At 46.1% G+C, this 21,739-nt stretch overlaps 1 protein-coding gene across 6 annotated transcripts in view; it reads left to right on the top strand.

Moving 5' to 3' along the window:
• Window positions 1–6,545: 6,545 nt before the first annotated feature.
• The window catches only part of Tjp1 (tight junction protein 1), a 243,765-nt gene continuing 228,571 nt past the window's right edge, over window positions 6,546–21,739 (top strand). For all 6 annotated transcript variants that reach the window (XM_055623480.1, XM_055623479.1, XM_055623476.1 and 3 more), the window contains exon 1: window positions 6,546–6,743. In XM_055623480.1, the coding sequence (XP_055479455.1) occupies window positions 6,571–6,743 (173 nt within the window). In that variant the 5' untranslated portion in view covers window positions 6,546–6,570. The remainder of the gene's footprint in view (window positions 6,744–21,739) is intronic.

Here is a 21,739-nt window from a genome sequence, read left to right as displayed (position 1 = left end):
CTATGTATCCTGAGTTGAGTGCAGTCTGACCACAAGGTCGGGAAGCGTGCACAGCAGCACGCCGTCACTAAATGGACCTGGTATCTATGAAACTGAGCCTGGCCTGACACAAATAAGCTATGGGAGAAGGACCCAAATGCCTATGGTCCCCACTCCTGCTGCCCTTCCTCTTCCAGCCACAACTATGACTGCATAACAAGTCTCATGTGATCAACAGGAAGACTCAGGTCATCAGACTTGGGTCTCACTGTGGATAGTTACGAGTGACATACAGTTACCACTGAAAGAGGACACCTACCGCACTACAGGCCCTTTCTGTGTATGCGGAAATACTCCCACTGAGCAGCAAGCTAAGCAGCGCACCTGGCGGCTCACTTTTCTTGCAAGAAGTGGCTTACATGTGGCGTATGTACCGATTCGTGGTGTATGTACTGATTCACGGCCTGTGGCCAGCGGTTTGCTCGGATGAGACTCATGCGGACTTCGCTAGAAAACTGGTGACAAGAAGGTATTTGTGACCTTCTTGTCACCGAAGAATGAAAAGCAAAGTAAGCTTTTACTACCAAATGACTAAGATGGCACGTTCTATAAAAATAAGTCAGCCTCTTCCCCCCCCCCATCATTGTGGTCCTTGCCCATTGCGCTCATGAACAAAGGGGCTGTACAACCAGGAAGAGGGGCTACATGTGGGCTCCGCAACACATACTTCACCAAGACTGTTGTGGCTTCGGCTATTGCTAAGTGCCCTACTTCCTGCAGCAGACGACAACACTGATCACTATGAAGCTATTCCCTGGGATGAATGAGCACCAAGCTTCTTGGTGGCAGGTTAATTACATTAAGCATCTTCCACAATGGAAGAACAATGCTTTGCTCTGGGTGGGATGGATAGTTAGTCTGGACATGGGCTTACCCCCTGTGCATAGTGATTCAGCCAAATCTGCTCTGTGGACTTACAGAACGCCCGTGCTAGCGCTCTTCGAAGCATTGCTTCTGAGCAAGGAACTCACTGTCCAGCAAACGGAGCATGGCAATGGGCCCAGTGGATTTGTAATGTTCTCCATGGCCTGGTGAGTTATTGACTACGGAAGTTTGTTTTTCACAGTGCTAGAGACTGGGATGTCCAAGATCAAGTCATTGGCAGACTGGGGTTTGGTGAGAGCCCATTGGTGGTTCGTGCTCTAATGGCGGAATGGGAAAACAGCTCTTTATGCCACCAAAATCATTCTGGGAATTTTTAACCTACTCACCTCCCCCAGAAGCCCCAGAACCTGATGGCATAAACCTTTAAAGGACATCGTTATATACACTTTTGAGGACACGCATTCAGACTCTAGAGTCTACATTGCTGAAACAGCTACCTTGATAGACTGTCTAAAGGACCTTCTGTTGTTGTAATTTTTTTTAAATCTATTTTATTGGGGCTCTTACACCTCTACCTTACTTCTCCAGCCCAATCCCTCACTTCAACACCTCAATACTAGGTAGGAGAGAAAGAAGGTTAGAGGGGAAGGGGGCAACATATGTCTCTTTAGACTACTTCCTGCTGCTTAGGGTTCTTGGGGCAAGTTCCATCTTCAAAGTCAGGATATCTCCAACGTCTTCTTTTCATCAAACTGCAACAACAGCCAACAGGCACAGCAGGGGAAAGCAGCAGCCTTCTTCTTCCTCAGAGCACTGCCCCTCTCTGGGCTCTGGCATTCATTCCCTCTCAGAGTCCTCAGAATTAAACTATCTGCAGCTGGCAAAGTTCACGCCTCCCTCAGAGCCCACACCAGGCAAATAGTCTGCTGCTGCTGTGGACGATCTGAAGCAGCCCCGTATCCCACACCTGGGATTAAAACAAAAACATGTCTACATAACATAACTGAGATTTTAACGCAACCAAAACTCCCACTACAGCCTTTTGAATATTATAATACCGGCTGTGAGGAAATGCCTTGCCCGACCGGCTAAGACTCTCCAGAAGAAAAGGTTGCCGTCTTCCAGAACCAGGACGTGTGGATCCAAGAATTGTGGAAAGAAAATGAGAGTGGCACCATTCACTGGAAACCCCGCTGTCTCCTTGGCATTCATTTTGCTCCCCGTCCCCAAGACCATGAGCTCTGTTGTTCTAGAGGCCTTAGAGCCAAAGGGAGAAATGCTTTGATGGGGAGCCACAAAAATGGCTCCATTGAGCTGAGCAAGCGGGCACTTTGGACTCCTTATGCCTTGGAAACAACAAAGAGTTACTGTGCCGGGTGTGGATGGTTGACCCTGACTCCCAGCTCAGACTGGGCACCTATGATGCTGATTACGATGAAGTGAGGAAGAGGGTGTCTGGAATGAAAACATCTTCCACAGCATCTCGCAGTGACACTTTATACTGTGCTTAAAGCCGATGGAAAACTAGATCCCAGCTAAGGAAAAGCTGCTAACGGTCCAGACCCTTCAGGAATAAAGGTGTGGGTCACCCCACCAAAGGAAGGACCACACCCAGGAGGGCTTCTTCATGTACTGTTGGGCTCAGTCACACACCTTTTGTTCCTAATTGTGATGTTTTCTTGGTAGAGTGACCCCTTCATCTTTATACAACACCTCTATTTCTTTCTGTAACAACTTTGTTCCTGGAAGTTTGTTTTGTCTGATCTTTATACCTCCATTCCTGCTCTTTCATTACTGTGTGCATGGAACCTGTCTTTCTATCCCTCCTCTTTTAACTCATTTGTAGCTTTCAAATGTGTCTTTTAGTAACAGCGTGGGGAAGAGAGGGTGGAGGTCAGACATGTGGAATGCCATGAAGCTCACCATGCTCATCAAGATTCAGTAGGCCTTTGTTGTTGCTGCTGTTGTTTTTGCTTTGCTTTGTTTTATTTTTGAACAAATCTCCTTAGAATGTTGCAAACCTTTGGCTAATCTCTGGACTTTTGAACAGGCTGGGTTTGGCCTTTTTTCTTTCGCAGCGTCCACCTTTTATGTTGATGTAGACCTTTCTGCCACTCTGAAAGTGCTTCACTCATTTCTTTGTATCTCTCATTTTCCCTCGTAGGTCCTCTGCCTTTGCATAAATCAACCACTCAGCACAATCTAGTGCTTATCAAACACCTCATAGGCAGCAAAAGCCATGCAAAAGGACAAACAAAGAAATGGTGACTGTTTGCCGGTGGGACTTGATGTCCTTTAGGAGATGGTGTTGGGCATGGCAGCCCCTGGTGCTCAGGAGGCTGGGGCAGGAGGATTGTAACTTAGCAAGCACCTGTCTCAAAATAACTTTTTGTAGTGGGAGCGTAGCTCAGCGCTAGAACGTTTGCTTAGCATGTTAGCATGCGCTACCCCGGGTTTGACCCTCAGCCCTGCTCCAGGGTTCCCTCTGGCATGTGTGTGCATTTGAAGTGTTAGAGACCTACTGGTTCCTCGTCTTCTGTAAGAGCTGAAAGTCTTGGACCAATGGAAGTGAAGTGGATGCAGGGTTGCTTCCCTACCTGAGTGTGACATAATGTTGGGAGCCCAAGCCACAGGGAAATTTACGAGTGCTAATCTTCCATGCCGATCAATTTGAAAATGAAGAGGGACCCCGTGGAGGACGAGGATTAACATTTTGTTATCTCTTTCTGGCGGGCATCCAGGAACTTGTTCTCAATGCCCTTCATGTGTCCGTTATACGCATACATATATAAATAGTTTGGGCCGTACAGGTCCAGATGTGCCCAGCGTCAGCTACTACAATTCAGTAAAACAGCAGCAGTCCCTCAAAGAATGGTTCAGATTTCAGGTACCATACACTAACTCTGAGCAAATGCATGTGACACAGGCTCTGCTATTGGTCGTTCAGTGAACACCCCTTCTCATGGCAGTCCATGGTAAGCAGTGTTCCGTCACAGCAGGCTATTTTTGTGTGGGTGTGCTCATGCTTGCTGTATACCATATGTGGTAGTTTGCACGGTAATGGCCCTCACAGGCTCGTATATTAGAAACTTGGTTTCCAGTTGGTGGAACTGTTTGAGAAGGATTAGGAGGCGTGGCATTATTGGAGGAAGTGTTTCACGGGGGGGGGGGGGGTTGAGGTTTCAAAAGTCCATACCTTTTTAGTTCTCGCTCTCTCTCTCTCTGTCTGTCTCTCTGTCTCTCTTTCTGCCTCCCTCTTGTCGGTCTCAAGATGAAAGCTTTCAGTTCCAGCTCCAACACCGTGCCTGCCTGTGTGCTCCCATGCTCTCCATCATGATGGTCATAGACTCACCCTCTGAAACCGTAAGGAAGTCCTCAGTGAAATGTATCCGTTTGTAAGTTGCCTATGTCATGGCGTTTCATCATGGCAGTAGAAAAGTAACTAAGACACTATACCTGTGTGTGGCCTGTGCATCTGTAATCTGCTCTGTCGGTTTCCATTTGGTCCCTTGAGAAAGGGTGTCTTAATGAACTCTCTGGCTTTTTGGCTAGGCTGGTGACCAGCAAGCTTCCTGTCTCTACCCTGTGCCCTGCCCTCCGGTACTGGGATTCCAGGAGTAGAGAATCACAACTTCTGTGGTGTGTGTGTGTGTGGGGGGGGTATCTAAATTCAAGTCATGCTGCCTACACAGTGCCCTTCTCCACTGATCAACCTCCAGAGGGTCCTTCAGAGTGTGTCTGTGCTTGGTCAGTGGACATTGCTGTTAAGTTTAGGGGCTGAGCCAGGGGTACAGCTGCATGGCTGCCTTTTCTTGCTGTGGTTGATCCACCAGCACTGTATCAAACCGAAAAGAAGAAACTGATCCACAAACGTGAAGGTATGGCAAAGACACAATGAATACAGTGAGGATGGGATTCAGGTGGAATCTGTTGTATAAGGGGCAGTGCAGAATGAACAGGCAACGTGGGACCGGCACTTTCCAGGGGCCGTGGACATGAATTCGGCAGAACTTCCTGAATGAAGAGTGGAAACTGAAGCGAGGAGAGTGATATGAAGCCAAGTGTGGTAGCATACACTGTAATCCCATCACTTGGAGGCTGAGGCAGGAGGATTGACATGCGTTCAAGATCAGCCTGGGCAACTTAGTGAGCTCCTGTCTCAAAGAAGAAACAAGCAAAACCGGAAATAAAGGAAAAGAATGTTGTACTAGTTTGTGCCTCCATTGCTAGGATAAAACTCTGGCCAAAAGCAACTTGGGGAAGAAGAGAGCTTATTTAAGTTTACAATGCCACATCACAGCCCATCACTGAAAGAAGTCAGGGCAGGAGCTAAAGGCCGGAACCTGGAGACCGGAATGGAAGCAGAATTCAGGGAAGAATGCTGCTTACTGGCTTGCTTCTCATCACTTGCTCAGCCTGCTTCCTTATATACCCCTGGATTGGTGGCATGGTCCTCCCATAGCAATCATTACTCAAGAAAATGCCCACAATGACAGGCCTGCAGGCCAATCTGGTGGAGGCAGTTCCTCAACTGAGGTTCCCTCTTTGCAGGTGACTATAGTTTGGGTTAACTTGAGAAAAACTAACCCTCATAAATGTTGTGACAAAAAGAATGAGGACATAGTGAGGACATTTGATGAATGAATATCGGAATTACGTCAAAGGATCTCTGCGATCCTGCACGGTAGCAGCTCAAATAATAAAACGCTGATAGGAATCCTGAAGTGGGAGTTCGACAAAGCACAGAAGAGGTGCTGTGTGGGTACGCCGTGCCCTAGAGGCCAAGCAAGGCTCAGACTATGCTCAGGATTGGGCCTGGTGTGTGTGCGTGTGTACATGCGTGCAAGAACCATGTGATGGCCAACGGTGGACATCAGGCGTCTTCTTCCAATCATTGCCCGCCTTCTTTTAGACAGGGCCTCTCACTGATTGGGGGTGACAGGCTGGCAAGTCCCATGTTTTACAGGGGGCTGAGGAAGAAGTCCCCACGAACTTGACTTTCTGAGCCCCCTCACCAGCCCCACTCACTTCCGGTGCTCTCTCGGGGACTCCGGATCCACAGAGGGGACTGCAGGCGTATTGCTTGCAAACATTGCTTATAATTATTCATAATACTTGCAGTATTTTAGATCGTAGTATAAGATGCACCTGCTGTCTACTTTTTTTTATTTTCCCCGTACATTAGTTCCCCAGTAAGTCTAAAGGTCATAGCACAATCTCAACTTTTCACAACTGATTATTGAGCTATTTTTTGCCCGACCTCAGCATTTCCACCATCCAGAACCATGCATGTAGAACATCTACGCAACACACCCGTTAGGATTATAAAACCGTCAATCACACACCCGGGCAGGAAACAAAAACGCTTAACAGACGAACCGCTAGGTGGTAATCATACACATTTTTTTTTCTGCTCCGAGACTCTTTATGGCCATAACCGACTGGAAATAAGCTTCCAGCCCCCCCCTGGGGAAACTGAGGCACGTGGGTACAGTCCTGCGTGCTGCGAGGCTCTCTTAGCGCCGCCTCCAGGCCGCGCCCGCCGGTGCGCAGCGGTGCCGAGCTCGCGCGGGGCGGTGGAGAGCAGGAGGAGGGCGCGCACGGCGGCGGTACCGGGCCACGCACGGCGGCGCGAGCGGGCCACGCACGGCGGCGGGAGCGGGAGCGGAGCGCGCGGCGGGGCGGCGGATGGCCCAGAGCTGATCTATGCGGCGCTTGGAGGGGCTGTGTCTGCGGCGGCGGCGGCGGCGGCGGGGCCCTGCCCGCGAGCGGAGCGGGGACAAGATGAAGTACCAGAAATACCTGACGGTGCTGCAGATGGCCATCGGCGTCACCCCGTCCAACCGCGGCAGCCTCCTGCCGCTCAAGAGGAAGCTGTGGTGAGGACTCGGCGGGGGGCTGGGGCGCGCGGACGGAGACGGGGGGGGGGCGCTGGGACGGGAGGGGGAGTGAGGAGGGGGCGGGGCGCGCGGAGAGGGACAGGGGCGCGGGAGCGGGGCCGGGGCGCGGGGCCTGGCGGCGGCGGGGCGCGCAGGGCTGGTGGAGCAGCCATCGCCCAGCGCCCGGGCCGCGCGCCGCGTTCCTGCGGGTGGCTCCGAGAGCGCGCTGGGGAGGGAGCGGCTGGGACCCCGCATCCGCATCCCAGCCTCGCATGGGCTTTCCTTCCCCTGGGTGCCGGCGAGTGCTGGCTGGGGATTGCACGCCCCGGAGCTCTGCCGCAGACCGCGAGGTAGCCCTGCAATCCCTTGGTCCTTGTGTGTGCGCCTTCTGCTATTTCCCCCAATGCACCTGCTGTTGGGCACATAGTAAAAGATGAGCTGTTCCCACGCTAAGGGGAGGAAGTTGTGATGTTAGCGTCGCTTTGTGGAGGACTGTTACCTTATCTGCACGATTTCTGCTTCCTCCTACCTGGAAGCTGTTATGGAGGTAATTGACAAGAACACCATTAAGTGAAATTGTCTAGAAATTATCCAGATCGTGTTCACACTCTCGTTTATCCTGTGGGTTGTATGTTGTATTAACATCTAAATATGCAACATGGGATCCTGGTGCCACCTGGGTATTCCACTGGCTGGAGAGGTAGGCTTAAGATTCACCCACTCAAGAACCAAGAAAGGAAAAGTAGTGGGATGGGAAGAGGGGTCAGGAACCAGGAATTGTGAGAGTCAGTGGCAGTTTTAATTTGAAAATTAGTCAGTGTTGAGTATAGGATATGGATATTTTATTTAACTGTTCAGTTCTGTTGACTGTAGGGTAATGTAATCCTAAGTAGAGAAATCCGAAGTGGGGCTGCTTTTGAGAAGTGGAGAAATAACTTCTGCTATAGAAAACCAAGAATTCCAGCAGTGGTCAATAGTGAAGGAAAGACTATAATTGTAGTGTGTAGAGTTCGAATTTCCCCTGTAGTACTTACTGTGTGACCTTCAGCACGTTGTCATACCTGTATCTCTGTGGGTAAGCTGAGACGCTTATCTCTCCCCCGGTGTTACAGAGATCGGCTCTGATGTCAAACCGGCCTGCGCTCGGGTGAGGAACTCACGTTTAGGAAATGCTAGCATGTTTGTTCCATCTTCCTCCCTCGTTTGTTAATGACACACTAATTTGGTAAAAGCCATTTACACTTGCCAACCAGCCAAGGACAGCATGTAGAAGGCTAGCCTGGTAAGATTGGCAACAGTTGAATTAAGATGTGTCCTTGGAGGCCAGGCAGTGGTGGCAGAGACTGTAATCCCAGCACTGATGAAGTGGAGGCAGAGGCAGGCAGATCCCTGAGTCTGAGGACAGTCTGGTCTACTGAGTGAGTTCCAAAACAGCCAGGGCTACACAGAGAAATCCTATCATTAAAATTAATTAATTAATTAATTAATTAATTAATTAATTAATTAATTAATTAATTAGACTGTGTTGTCCTTGGGGGAAAGATGTGTGGCTCAGTAGTAGGGTGCTAGTTAAAAAGTTTGTAGAAAGATGGTTTTTTAGCAAATAAATGAAGAATGGGAGTGGCTCATTCTTAGGCAGAGCAGGGTGATGAGTGCCTATAATTCCATCACTTGGGAAGCTGAGGCAGGAATGTCATGAGGAATATCAAGGCCAACTTGAGGCCCTATCTCAAAACAAAACAAAAACTGGCAAGATGGCTCACTGGGTAAAGGTGCTTGCCTCCAAGAGGTCATCAGGCTTACGGACGCACATAGTGTCATAATACAAATAGGTCAGTCTTGGCTGTGTTGGTGGGATACAGAGGAGAGAGATGTCAACACCACCAGTTAGCTACTCCAGCCTGCATTTCTTCTATGCATTTAACTGATAAAACGAGCTCTAGATCTTGCTGATTTTTTTCATATAGATCCTATCTCTCTGCTAGAATATAAATTGCACAGAGGAGGCCTTTTCTCTATTTAATCCACCGCTAAGTCTTGTATCAGTGCTCTCTGGTCCCAGATAGCTTCTCAGTAAGTATTAGTTGAATAAATATGTAAATTTTTTGGAGCAGTTCAGGGACTCAAACCTAGACAGTCACATATGCTGGGCAAGACATCTACCACTCAGCTATATCCCCAGACTAATAAATGAATTCTTAATCATGCCTGGCTAGGGAGGAAGTTTAAAGAAATCATTTTCTTGATGCTTGATGTGAACTAATTGAGAAGCTGCTAGGCATGAACATCAGCATTTAATGAGATTTATTCTTGTTCGTCACTCTTGAAGACAGGACTCAAGGAAATAAAATCCAGGTAATTTCTGTACTCCAGCGATTCACATTGGAGGCCCAGAGTGAATCAGGGCCTAAAAATAAAGATAAAAACCATCTTACTAAGAGACGGCCCATGAAAAGCTGCTACATTTCCTATCAGTTTTTCCATGTTAAAAAACCGTTTCATGTCCATCCAGTGATGGTTTTCAAAGGCTCATCTCATTTCTACAGTGGCAGACTAAAGAACATAACCTCTTCTCAAAAACAGACATATAATTCTTTTCTTCCACATGTATTTATTTCGAATGTGGTGGGGGTGGAATGTGAGAGCATACACCATAACACATACATATGTATGAGTGAATGGGTTCTCTCCTTCTGCATGTGGGTCGCGGGGATCAAACTCAGATCACTGGGCTTGGCAGTTCTTGAGATGAGAGTATCTTATCCAGGTGGCCCCAGAATCCCTTAGTGAGGGTCCGTAAGGGATGAAAGAGGAGATGAGGGACACAGAGAAAAAGGCCATGTGGGAACAGAGCCAACTCACTGCCCTGCCCAATTCCTGTATCCATTTTTCTTCCTCCGGAATTTACTTCTAGATAACAGTTCTTCTTGTCAGGGTCTTGTAGCAATTGCTTGGATAGTTTGGGGAAAGTGGTGTTAAATGTTACAGTGTTGCATTGGGAGAACACACGTCCCAACTTCAAAGTAATAAGTGGGAACCTGGGCAGATTGCAGCAGCATAGCCAAACCTGGGAAGGCACCAGCATCTGCCCACCTTACAGCAAATGAGTTTATACTACAGAAATTTACATACATGAAGATCTATGCCAAGATACTTATGAAAATGTGTATGCCTCTCTCTCACCCCACCCCCTTTGAATGATTTTGCTCTGTGTGAGGAGACCTCGTGCTTGAAAAGCTTATGCTAGCGTGAAGGACAGAGTGGAGTGATCTCATGCGTTGTTCCCACACTTCTGTCTACTTTGGGTGTTGGTGGCTATCAGCTTTCCTTTGTGTGGTGGCTTCTGCTTTTCTTACTGGTTCTGCAGATGTCTTAGGGAGCGTTGTATCTGTGCACCAGTTAAGGCAGGAACCGAAACCAACTCTTGTCCCAGCTTATCCCTTCCTCTTGTATCCTAGAAACAGGAGGTGGGAGTGCTTTCAGCGATCTGTTCAGGTCATTGCTGTTTATGGTTGGAGTATGAGATGGCCCCCCACCCGCCAAAGTCATTGTTGAAGGCCTGCTCCGCCCAGCTGCTGGAGCTAATCATTGACAGGTGATTGGATCAAAAGGTCTCTGACCCCATCTGTGGACTCATCTGTTGTCAGACTCATCATTTGAGGGTGTGATTGGAACTTGATGGAAACTTCCAGGACAGGGAGAGGAGGGCAAGTTGAAGGATGTCCCTGTGGCACATCCTGGGGGCTTTACCTTCTTGCCACCCTCTCTGTGCCTGACTGTTTCTATTCTCTCTTCAAATGAGGTGGGCAGCTTTTCTCTCTCTCTCTCTCTCTCTCTCTCTCTCTCTCTCTCTGTCTCATAATGACGTTCCTGGTCATAGACCCAGAAACAATGAGTCAAGCAGATGGACCAAATACCTCTGAAACACACGGCCCACAGACGACTTCCTGCCGTTGAGATTGCTTTCTCGGGGTGTTCCTTACAGAGACTGGAATCTGCCCAACATAATGGTTGTGGAAGCCTGGGGCCTGTTACCCATGTGCTGGACATACGCATGTTTGTGTGGCTAGGTGTCTTTCTTTGGGGACCACCTTCGGCTGCCACACTGTTAATTCCTAGGACCCTAAGAACAGACAACTGCCTTTTCACAGCTCTGGATTGGCCCCTCTCTTGTCTTTCCTATTTCTGGTGGCCCAGATGGTCTCAATGTCTGTATCACTCCAGTCTCTGGCTCTATTAGGTCACGGCCTCTTGCTCAGTGTCCCTCATCTCCTCTTCTGCCTTTTACTGACATTCATCACTGGACTCACAGCCCACCGGGGTAATCCAGGATGCTCTCATCTCAAGAACTTCAACTTGATTGCATTTGAAGACACTGTTTTTTTCTAAATAAGGTGAGATTCTTGCACAGACCCAGATAATAATTACCCCTGATCTGTTTTTTTTATGTGAGACATGACAAATGTTTTTATGATAAATTTGTTTTCAGCAGTCTTGAGTTTTTACACCAACTGCTGCTGGGAGTGCTTTCACTGGCCTTAGGGAGGGACTCAGCTATATCACTGCCTGCACCTATCACTTCCTGTTGGAAGTTACATAGTCTCAACACAGTTGTTCGGGCAGCCCCCATGGAATGGAAGATGGTAAGAGTTGCTCGGTGAGTTACTCCCTGCAGACCTCGTGGACTCGCCTGCCAAGCATCCTGCCTTTTCACTTAAGCACCTCTTTGAGGTGAGTACCAGATTTTTCCATTTACAAATAGAGCCATTTGCTTGCCTAGATACCAGTTCCATGTTGGGTACTGGGGTTAGAGAGACGGTTGAGCAGAAAGAATACAGGCGAAGAGAAGAGAACAGCTGAGAATAGATACAAAGGAACCAGGAAGTGCTCATTTTCCAGTGCTGGTTCGTGATGCATCATTGGGTCACCAGGCTCTTCCTGTGGGGTTCTGTAGAGCTAAAACCCAAGTCCTTTTATTCTTTGTTTTATTTTATTTTTGAGATTATAATATAATTACAACATTTCTCCCCTTTCCTCCTTCTAAAACCACTCTTGTGCCCCTGTCCACTCTCCTCCAAATTCATCACCTTTTTTTTTCACTAATTGTTATTGAATACATATGGGTAGATACATACATCTTTCCTAAATATAACCTGTTCAGTCTGAATCATGATGAATGTGTGTTCTCAGGTCTGACCAATTGCTGCTACACAACCGACTGCTCCACTCTTCCCTGAAGAAGCTCAGCTCTTCTGCTCCCAGATTTTTTCAGTTGTCTATGGTTCCTAGTGTAGGATTGAGGCCTGGGGGAATTTTTCAAGTTTGGCATGACCATTGGTATCGTCTTTGTTCAGCTCACATCTGGGCGGTCACTTGGTGAGACTTCTGATATTACACTCTCACAGCAAACACACTGATCCTCTGGCTTTTCCTACCCGCTCTTCCACAGTGCTTTCTGAGCCTTAAGTGCAGTGATATTTTGTAGATGTCTCCATTGGGACGTGGCTCTCCCAAGTCTGCATTTTGATTGGCTGTGGTTTTCTGTAGTGGTCTCTGTCTATTGAAAAGAGAAGCTTCCTTGATAGGTGTTTGCAAAGACTATACTTTGCCTTGGGCCTAAGGACCAACCTTTATAGATTATTGTCAGGGATTATGCTGGTTCAGTAAACTGGTGGTTGCAGATCGGCCTCCAGCAACCATGACTTCACCAGTACTGAGTATTTAGCTAGGTTTCCAGTACTAGGCGTGACTTCTCTGTTGTTGAGTGGGTCATAAGTCCTATTAAAGGGTGTGGGTTACCACCAAGGTTTTCGTGCCACTGTAGCACCCTTAGGGCTCTCATGTTCTTGGTGTGGTTCTGGGTGAGGTTCACAGGCATTACAGCTGGGCAGGACTGCTGGCTGCCTCTTCTTTGGAAGCTTGCATGCTGCCTTCTAGTACCATGAAAGCTGGTGGTCAGGAAGGGGGCATTCGGGTCAGTTCCAGCTCAGGGGTCTCTGGACCCTGACTGAATGCCTTGTGTCTTCAGCGATAGGAACTTTCACACAGTTTTTAAATAAGCAACTTGTGGACAGTTATACATACTGTCCTTTCATTCATTACAGATGTAATGAATAGCCAGTTACTGTTAATCAATTACATGAATTACTGGGGCTTCTCCAGTCTGATAACTAGAAATTACAAAGAAAGTTTACCACCTTAAAAAAAAAAAAACTTCTGTTTGTTTGTTTTTCAATGCAAGGTTTCTGTGTATAGCCTTGGTTGTCCTGGACTCACTCTGTAGATCAGGCTGGCCTCGAACTCACAGAGATACACCTGCCTCTGCCTTCCCGAGTGCTGGGATTACAGGCATGTGCCACTGCACCTTGCTAAAAAGGTTTTAATGACATTTATTTATTCGTGTGTGTGTGTGTGTGTGTGTGTGTGTGTGTGTGTGTGTGTATGGGGGTCAGTGCGTAGTTGGCAGGAGTCAGTTCTTTCGTCTCACCAGGGTCTCTGGGGTTGAACTTAGGGATATCCGGTTGGGCTTTACTGGTTAGTCCAAATCAATCCTTTACTACCTTTTAGTGAAATAGCCTAGTAAGGATTAGTGTCCTTTAAAAGTCAGCTGCCCCGCTGGGCCTGGTGGCTCACACCTGTAATCCCAGCACTTGGGGAGGCAGAGGCAGGCAGACCTCTGTGAGTTTGAGGCCAGCCTGGTCTACAAAGTGAATCCAGGACGACCAAGGCTACACAGTGAAACCCTGTCTCAAAAACAACAAAAAAGTCAGCTGCCCCGCTGTTCTCAACACCCCATTTGTTTCCACACCTTTGTTCAGAATTCCCCTTTGGGGCAAATAATGCTGTACTCTCATCCATTAGCATTGCTTTGAGTTGGCTATCCTGTTGGTTGCTAAGATTTTTAAATTAATATCTTTACTTTTTTAGGTTTATTTTGTTTTGCGTGTGAGCGTCTTGCCAGTGTGTACGTAGGTGTGCTATATGCGTGCATTGTGCCTGTGGAGTGAGTCACGGAAGGTTTTGGAGCCTCTGGAACTGGAGTGATGGATGTTTGTGAAGTGCCAAGGAGATGCTGGGAACCAAACCCAGAAGCTCTGTGGGAGCAGCGAATGCTCCTAGCCCTGAACCATCTCTTCAGCCCCTAAATTAATTTCTGGTAGAGAGATTGGTGATAATTTTTGTGGATGATTTTTCTTCTTACGTAACCGCTTTGCTTTTACCATCTTATTTATTTGGCCCAATTCTTCATTGCTACTAGGTCCTATTACACTGGGAATTGGAGAGGGGTGAGGCAGAGGGAATTGGGAACTGTTCAAACTAAGTGGGGTATAGTCAGAAATGACAGGCAGCAAAGATCCTGATTTGAACACATACTGAATGAGAGCCAGAGAGCCCTGGACACATTCGGCCTCCAGGATGGGGAGTGGAAAGACATTCCAGCCGAGGGAAGGGCCTGGGATGGGGCAGGGCCGAGGAGGTGTGGCGCATCGCTGTGTACTCTGGAAGAGCGAAATCTTGTTTTCCTGGAGTACTCACAGAGCCCCACTGGCGCATGTCAGAAGTTTGCCAGACTGCATTTGGACAGCAGCCAAGAGCGAGCCAGGGGTTTGCAGCTTCAGGTGTGACATGATTGATAGGACGAGATTGGTGTTTACTTTTCCCTGATGGCCCCAACCAGGAGATTGCACACACAAGGAACTAGAAGGAAATGGTAAACGGTTTACTGGGTTGGTAATGATGTCTGGGCAGGATCCAGCTGTTCCCCAAATGAAGGCCTCTCTAGAAAGCAGACTCCAGGAGGGGGAGAATGCATGTTTTCCCTCCTCAGCAGCTCAGACCACACCTAGCCTAGTGATGTCAGTTAATACAGCCAATGGGAGTCAGATTGCAAGAGCCAGGAACAGGGCCACATTTGGAAACAGGAGGTCAAATGAAAGGAGCCTGGGGTCCAGCCTTCTGAGTACATTGTCTATACATACTAAGAAAAAGAAATTAGAGGTGGGTGGAGTTAGAGACACCCCACCCCACACTCGCTACACTTGACTCTCACTCTGAAGTCTAGTCTGGTTTGGAACTCACTATGTAGAATAGTCAAAGCAGTCCCCCTGCCTTAGTCTTCCAGGTTGGGGTTATAGGAAACCCCACCGGAAACCGAGATTTTGAGGGATTTAAACTTTTGCCCAGAGTCACAAAGCTACTCCGGAACTGATGTCCAGGATCTGACCCTAGCGTCATTGCGTCCCCCATCTCAAAGTGCATGGCCGTCCAGCCATCCCACTGTGGCTAAGTCTGGGACAGTATTCCTACTGCGACAGTGCTCTTAATGTTGTGACTAATGAAACTTAGGGTTTGGGAAAGAACAACTGTCTTGTTAGTCACTAATTTCTCCCTCATTTAAGGTAAGCTAGGTGCTTAGACTGCATTCCCTCCCATGCTTCCCTGTCAGCACACATTCCTCAAAGTCTGCATCGCTCACGTGAGCTCCGAGGTTGGAGAAAGGGTCTCCTTCGGAAGGAAATTTGGAAGGAAGGAGTAGGGTAGGAGGATGGTGGAGGGGGGATTTATTGTAGATTGATTTTACTCCCTGTCAAGTGAGACTGCTTTTGTTTGTTTTGTTTTTTTGGTTGCTTTTGTTGTTGTTGTACTTATTCAAAGATGGGCCTTGTCTTAATTAGAATTTTATTGTTGTGAAGAGACACCGTGACCATGGCAACTCTTACAAAGGAGAACATTTAATTGGGGCTGGCTTACAGTTGCAGAGGTTTAGTCCATTGTCATCATGGCAGAAAGCATGGCAGGCTGCAGGCAGACCTGGTGCTGGAGAAGGGGCTGAGAGTTTTAGATCTTGACCGGCAGGGCAGCAGGATATACTTCCTTCAGCAAGGTCACACCTCCTGTTAAAGCCATTCCTTGTGAGCCTGTGGGGCCTTCTCATTACAATTGTAGGCAGCCTAAATATCACTGTGAGTGTCCAGCATATAAACTGACAACCTGCACAGCCCTCCGCATGACCCACGCTGATGCAGTAAGAAAAGGAAAAAGAAAGGGGAAGCAGTATTTCGTCCGTCCTGTATGTACACGATTACTTCCCCCTACCCTGGAGGTGACATTTATTTTATTTTATTTTTTCTTATTACCCTGGTTTAGCATTCATTCTTACTCCTTTCCAAAGAGGGAAGTTTATCTCAAGCCATCTGCCTTTCACCAACTGGTGTCTAATCTTCGGAGACCTGGTTAGAGCTTATAAGTTAATGGTACTCCTGATCAGGGCCCTGGTTAAATTCAGACAAAACACCATGTTCTTGGGAGTCTGTGGGCAAGGTGAGCTGATGACTCCCATATACACACCAGCTTCCCTTATTTATTAAATATTTGTATTTTGACCCTGGTGGACCTATGGGAAGGGGGTAATTCTATTTCTCTGATTCTATTTATGGTTTTTTGTTGTTGTTGTTCTGCCTCATCACTGGACTTTGTATTTCATTGAATCATCTCTGATTGCAACTGGATATAAATTTCATGGCAGGCTTTAGGTTTTAGGCTTGGATAGGTTTGAAAGAAAGAGAAAATTGTATGGCTTTTTAAGGGAGATATCAGAAAACCTTGAGAAAAATTAAGATTTCTTTACCCAGAAAAGATGGCATTATATTTATATTAATTTCCTAAAATATAGTCAGCCCATGTAACTAATTGAAAATAGTTACATGGGCTATTGTAATAAAAATAAAATAAAATAAAAAAGTTGGAGCCAGGCATGGTGGCACACGCCTTTGATCCCAGCACTCAGGGAGGCAGAGGCAAGCAGATCGCTGTGAGTTTGAGGGCAGCCTGGTCTACAAAGTGGAGAAACCTTGTTTCAAAAAACAAAAAACAAAAAAAAACAAAAAAGGGAAAAAAAACCCATAAAAATAGTTCTAAAATAATAATAATTTCTTTCTGATAAAAATATTCAATATCCTTTATTCTAGCTATTTTGAAATATAAATTACATTGCTTTCTTTGGTAGGGCTTCTTAAAATGTTTTCCACTCCTGACTCCTTTTTAGCAAAACAATTTTAAGTGACCTCAGCTGTATAGTCATATAAAATAGGTATACATACAATATTTCGGTGATAATAAGTTATTTTGAAAAGTTTAGGACAATTCTCTAATATACATATAGTTTTGTTATTCGTTAGACGGAAGCCAACTTGCATTCTAGTAGAGGGATATGCTTGTTTACACAGAGAATTCGGTCTTTGCTGAAAGTTTGTACTGCATGAATCAGCACCCTCACCATGTTTCAGAGCTGGTCAGCATCTTGGTTTGATAACTGGTCCTCAATCCTGATAGTATTACTTTTTATAAATATGGAATATAAAATGATACACATATATTTAGGGCCATTTCAGAAATTGTTGCAAATTTTATCATCATTCAAGCCAACATTCACTTAACATTTTTTAATGAAACTTATGTCAGCAATTCAAGTAATTTTTGTTCATTTAACTTTTAGTTGGTTGGTGTGTTTGTTTTGATGGTTGCCCTGAACTATCTAGACCAGGCTGGCTTGGAATTCACAGATCTCCTGCCTCTGCCTCCCAACTGTGGAGATCAGAAGGTATTAGCCATCACACCTGGGCATAAAGCAAAATTTTTAAAAGATTTATTTCTTTATTTTATGTATCTGAGTGATCTGTCTGCATGTACACCTACATGCCAGAAGAGGGCATCAGGGCCCATTGTCGATGGTTGTAAGCCACCAAGCAGTTGCCAGGAATTGAACTCAGGACTATCTGGAAGAGGAGACAGTGCTCTTAACCTCTGAACCATCTCTCCAGCCCCTATAGAGCAATTTTTAAAACCAAACATTCTAACACAGTCCAATCCAAAAGCTTTGCTAATTTGGTACTAACACGCTAAAGACTGACAGCAGGAAAATATTGTCTCTGTTTTCTGTAATGAAGACGTGTTTCTATAGAAACAGAAACCATGTCTTCAGTAAATAGTTCAATGAATGGTTCGTGGTGGTCTAGAATCCGAGCTGGTGTTGCAGGCAGGCACTCAGTGGTGTCACCTGGCATCGTGCCATAGGCTGTCCGAAGTTTGTATGTTGTGTGTTCAGAACCAATATTGTAGTGAAGTCTTGATACAACTTAGGCGAGGGATGCCTGCAACATCGTGTTTGATTTCGAATTAACTTTTGGCTCTTGCCTGAACAGAAACTTTTTCTATTGTTGCCGAAATTTTCCATGACCCACACATCTAGTTATATGACCCCATGTAGGGTTTTGACCCACAGTTTAGGGAGCTGTGACCTGTAGTTACCCACCGCATATAACTGGCCACTCTTTAAATTAGACTGTTTTCTCGTTTGCTCTTGGGCTCTTGGGGTTCCTCACTCCTCTGGGTGGCCGCTCATTTCTCCCTTCTGTAGGCTGCCTCTTCGCTCTTAGTTGTTCCCTTTCCTGTCCAGAAGCTGTTTGGTTTGATGTAATCCTGCTTGTTTTTGAGTTTGCTTCCTGTGCTTTTGAGGTCTTGTCCAAGAAAGTCCTTGCCCATCCCATTGTCCTGAAATGTTTCCCTGTGAGGAAAGCGCTTCATTGTTCTGGGGAGGACTTTGACTTCAGAGAAGACAGCGGAGCTGTACGGAGTGCTTCTTTACATGGTGAGAATTCCGAGCATGACATCATCGACTTTATACTTTGGGAACTGAACCAGAAGGAGGACTTACTGGAAATTCATCAAAAACTTAAACGTTCATTAAAACCAAATTAATGGGAGTCTGAGTAATCGGTGAAGAATGTCCTCTGTGAACCAGCCCTTCTGGGAATTCTGACATGTGCTTAGTAAGCGGAATAGCTGTTCCAAGACGAAAGGCTGGTAGACCCACTGCCCAGGGCACAGCTGGGGTGTCTGGCTTGAGGGGGAACCCAGGGACAGAGTGCTGGGCGATCCAGGGCACTCACGTTTGCTTGGTGTGGTGTCCTAGGTTGGTGGGCTCTTCCCACTCTGCTTTCTCATTTCCTACAGCAGTCTGGGTGCTGGGCCCGAGAGATGAGGTTGTCTTGGAGGGAACTGCCAAGTCTCTTGACCCAAAATATTTTCACACAAACCACCCAGTGTCAAGAGTCACTGAAGGCAGGCACAGTGAATTCTGTAGCAGGCAAGAATGGCCCAGTACAAATAGAAGGAACCCAGGACTTCCAGGATTATCAAGTCCCAGAGGAGAGAGAAGACACTGGAGAGAGTACAGAAAAGGGCATTGAAATAATGAAGTCTGGACACTTCTGAAAAGAAGAATGGCCAAATTGACAAAACAAATACTGGAGGAGAAAACTAACAAAACCTGAAGAAGGACCTAGCGGGTAGGAAACCTGTCAGCTTTTCAGAGCCGGTAGGGCTCAGGGTGACGAGAAAGCACTAGGAAGAGTGTGAGGAGGTGTAAGGCCTCTTATTGCAGAGGCAGATGTGAGCATACTGATATACCTACTGTTGGTAGAAAAGGTAAGTTCAACTCTTCACAGTCAGCCCTTAAAACACTGGATTCCGTAGTTCTGCCAGCTGTGGCTAATCCAGCTCCCTGTATGTGCATATATGAATAGCTAGCATTAGAGTCACCCAATGGAACTTTAAACCATTACTGCTTGGAAACAGAATGAAATCCCAAGGACAGCGGGGTCAGAGAAAGCCCAATGATACTAATCAAGCAGAAAAATGAAGAAAATATTTACAGAAAAACCCACAAGACAAGATGGCATCTAATTAGACCAGTACCCACACTAAGTTCGTCTCAGAAGACACATGCTCTCAGATGGGGTAAAAAGAAAAACACTCTAACATCATGTCAGCACCTAGAGATACAACATAAGGGAAAAACAAAACAAAACAAAACAAAACAAAACTTGGGAAAATTGAAAATACAGGCACACAAAAAGCTAAACACAGGGATGGGAGAAAACATTATAAAAATACCATTAATGTAAAAGGTGTCATTGGCATAGAAACTTTATATAGATTAAATCCCTAATATCTGAGCCTTAGACATTAAGGGAACAGAAGTATTTTAAATATGTAAAACAAGAACTAACAGATATATAAGATCGACCGAAAAGGCCATATTTGTGATGGGAAATTTTGCAACAGTCCTTTTGGCAGAAGTCAATAGTTCAGCAACATAACATCACCAGGAACGTAGAGAAGTTGGGACTTAAGACAGCAAAGCGATAGAGTTGCCGGCTCCTTAAAGATGCTCAGTGAGCCCTCTCCCACACCACTGATTGACACACACATTAGTAAGGCTTTTTGGTAGCTGTGCCTGTTCACACTTAGAAAACTCCCACCCTAACCCGCATTCCGCTCCTAGAACTCCTTCCTTGCTAAAGATCACGTGCGTGTGCAAGTGTCAGAGGCTGCTGTTGTCTTATGGTTTGATAGGACGCATTGCCCGTCAACAGGGGAGTGGTTTAATAAATAATGTTACATTCATATACAAAATACTATTTGGTCGTTAAGATCAGAGATTTGTGTGGCTTATTATGGGAATAGTTTCGAGGTCTGTGAAGTGAAAGAAATACGGTACAGAAAAATATAATCTGGTCACCTTACTAATCAGCTTTAAAAAGGAATAACACACAGCCCGGTGTGGGAGCACATCCCTTTTATTCCAGCATTGGGAATGCGGAAGCAGTCAGATCTCTGTGAGTTTGAGGCCAGGCTGATCTACAAAGCAAGTTCCAGAACAGGTAGGGTTGTTAACAGAGAAACTCCGTCTCAGAGAGAGAAGGGGGAGAGAGAGGAGAAGGGAGAGAGGGAGGCAAAGAAAGAAAAAAAAATAACACAGAGAACCAATAAACATACACACTTCCTGGGAGATTGTGTGAAGAATTGGTAATCACGGTGTGTTTGGAAGAGGGATGGAGGTTTGAGATGGAGGAAAGAGGACAGTTTACACTTTCCATTCTTGCATTGTTCTGTACTTTTCAAAAATTATATCCATATATAATGTTTGTTCCTTTCATTCTAAATTGCAGGTGTTCTTGACTGTTTTATAGCTACTGCCTTACTAATAAAGAAAACAAGTTTATTTTGCTAGTGGAATCAGACAGAGTGGGGCATGCGCCTCATACTGCACGGGGGGGAGGGAAAGAGGTTCAGGCAGAAGGTTGAATTCCAGGCCAGCCTACACTATGTAGCAAAACCCTGCCCCCCACCAAAGTTAAACTGTTTAAATACATTCTTCAGCTCCAGCCTGTATATCTTTTTAAAGAGAGACACATTGAAGATATACCCTTTAGGCAGTCCTTGAAGCCTAAAAACTTGTGTCCCAGGGGTTAATATGTAAATTTGGACTGTACTGCAGCAGGAGGTCCATTCTAAAATAGAGAAAGTGGCTTCCATAACCGGTACTCAGACAACGCCTGACACCAGTGGGCCATTTCCCTGCAAGGGCTAGGGACCTCTTCTAGTCAGTTTGCTTATGTTGCTGCCAGCAGAGACTCAGGAAACAGTGCCTGGAAGTCCTGCATTTTCATTTATCAATATACATTACAGTATATGCTTTGTGGAGGCTTAGCCTTTTTTCTTCTTTTTAAATCTGTATTTCTAACCCCCATGATCATGCTGAATTAAGTATTGAGTCTCATGGGTAAACATGTAAGGTATGCTTAAACAAGTCTTAAGTTCATGCTTCACAGAAGCCTGCTACACAGTGTCTATGTCTGTGCACAGTGACCACTGACCTGTCCCGGATGTGCCAGGCACCGGGACTGAGCGTTCCATAAATCACTGCCCGGACAGAAGCAGATGCCTGCGAGGTCCCCACAAAGCGTCAGCCTGCTCTGAACTCTTTCTTTGGTGGTTGTAGAGCTGACTTTTCCTGACTCTTAATTCTGAAATAGTTCAACTCTGTCAAGAAAATCTCTAAACTAGTCACCTGCTAAGAAATGTTCAGAAACAGTATTTGATAGAATCTACATCTTGAGGAAGCAAATGTGCCTGGCATTTCCATGGCAACC

This window comes from Psammomys obesus, unplaced genomic scaffold (assembly GCF_907164565.1).
Source record: "Psammomys obesus unplaced genomic scaffold, mPsaObe1.curated_primary_1811, whole genome shotgun sequence".
NCBI classification, from domain to species: domain Eukaryota; kingdom Metazoa; phylum Chordata; class Mammalia; order Rodentia; family Muridae; genus Psammomys; species Psammomys obesus.
This window is presented reverse-complemented; position numbering and strand designations above follow the sequence as displayed.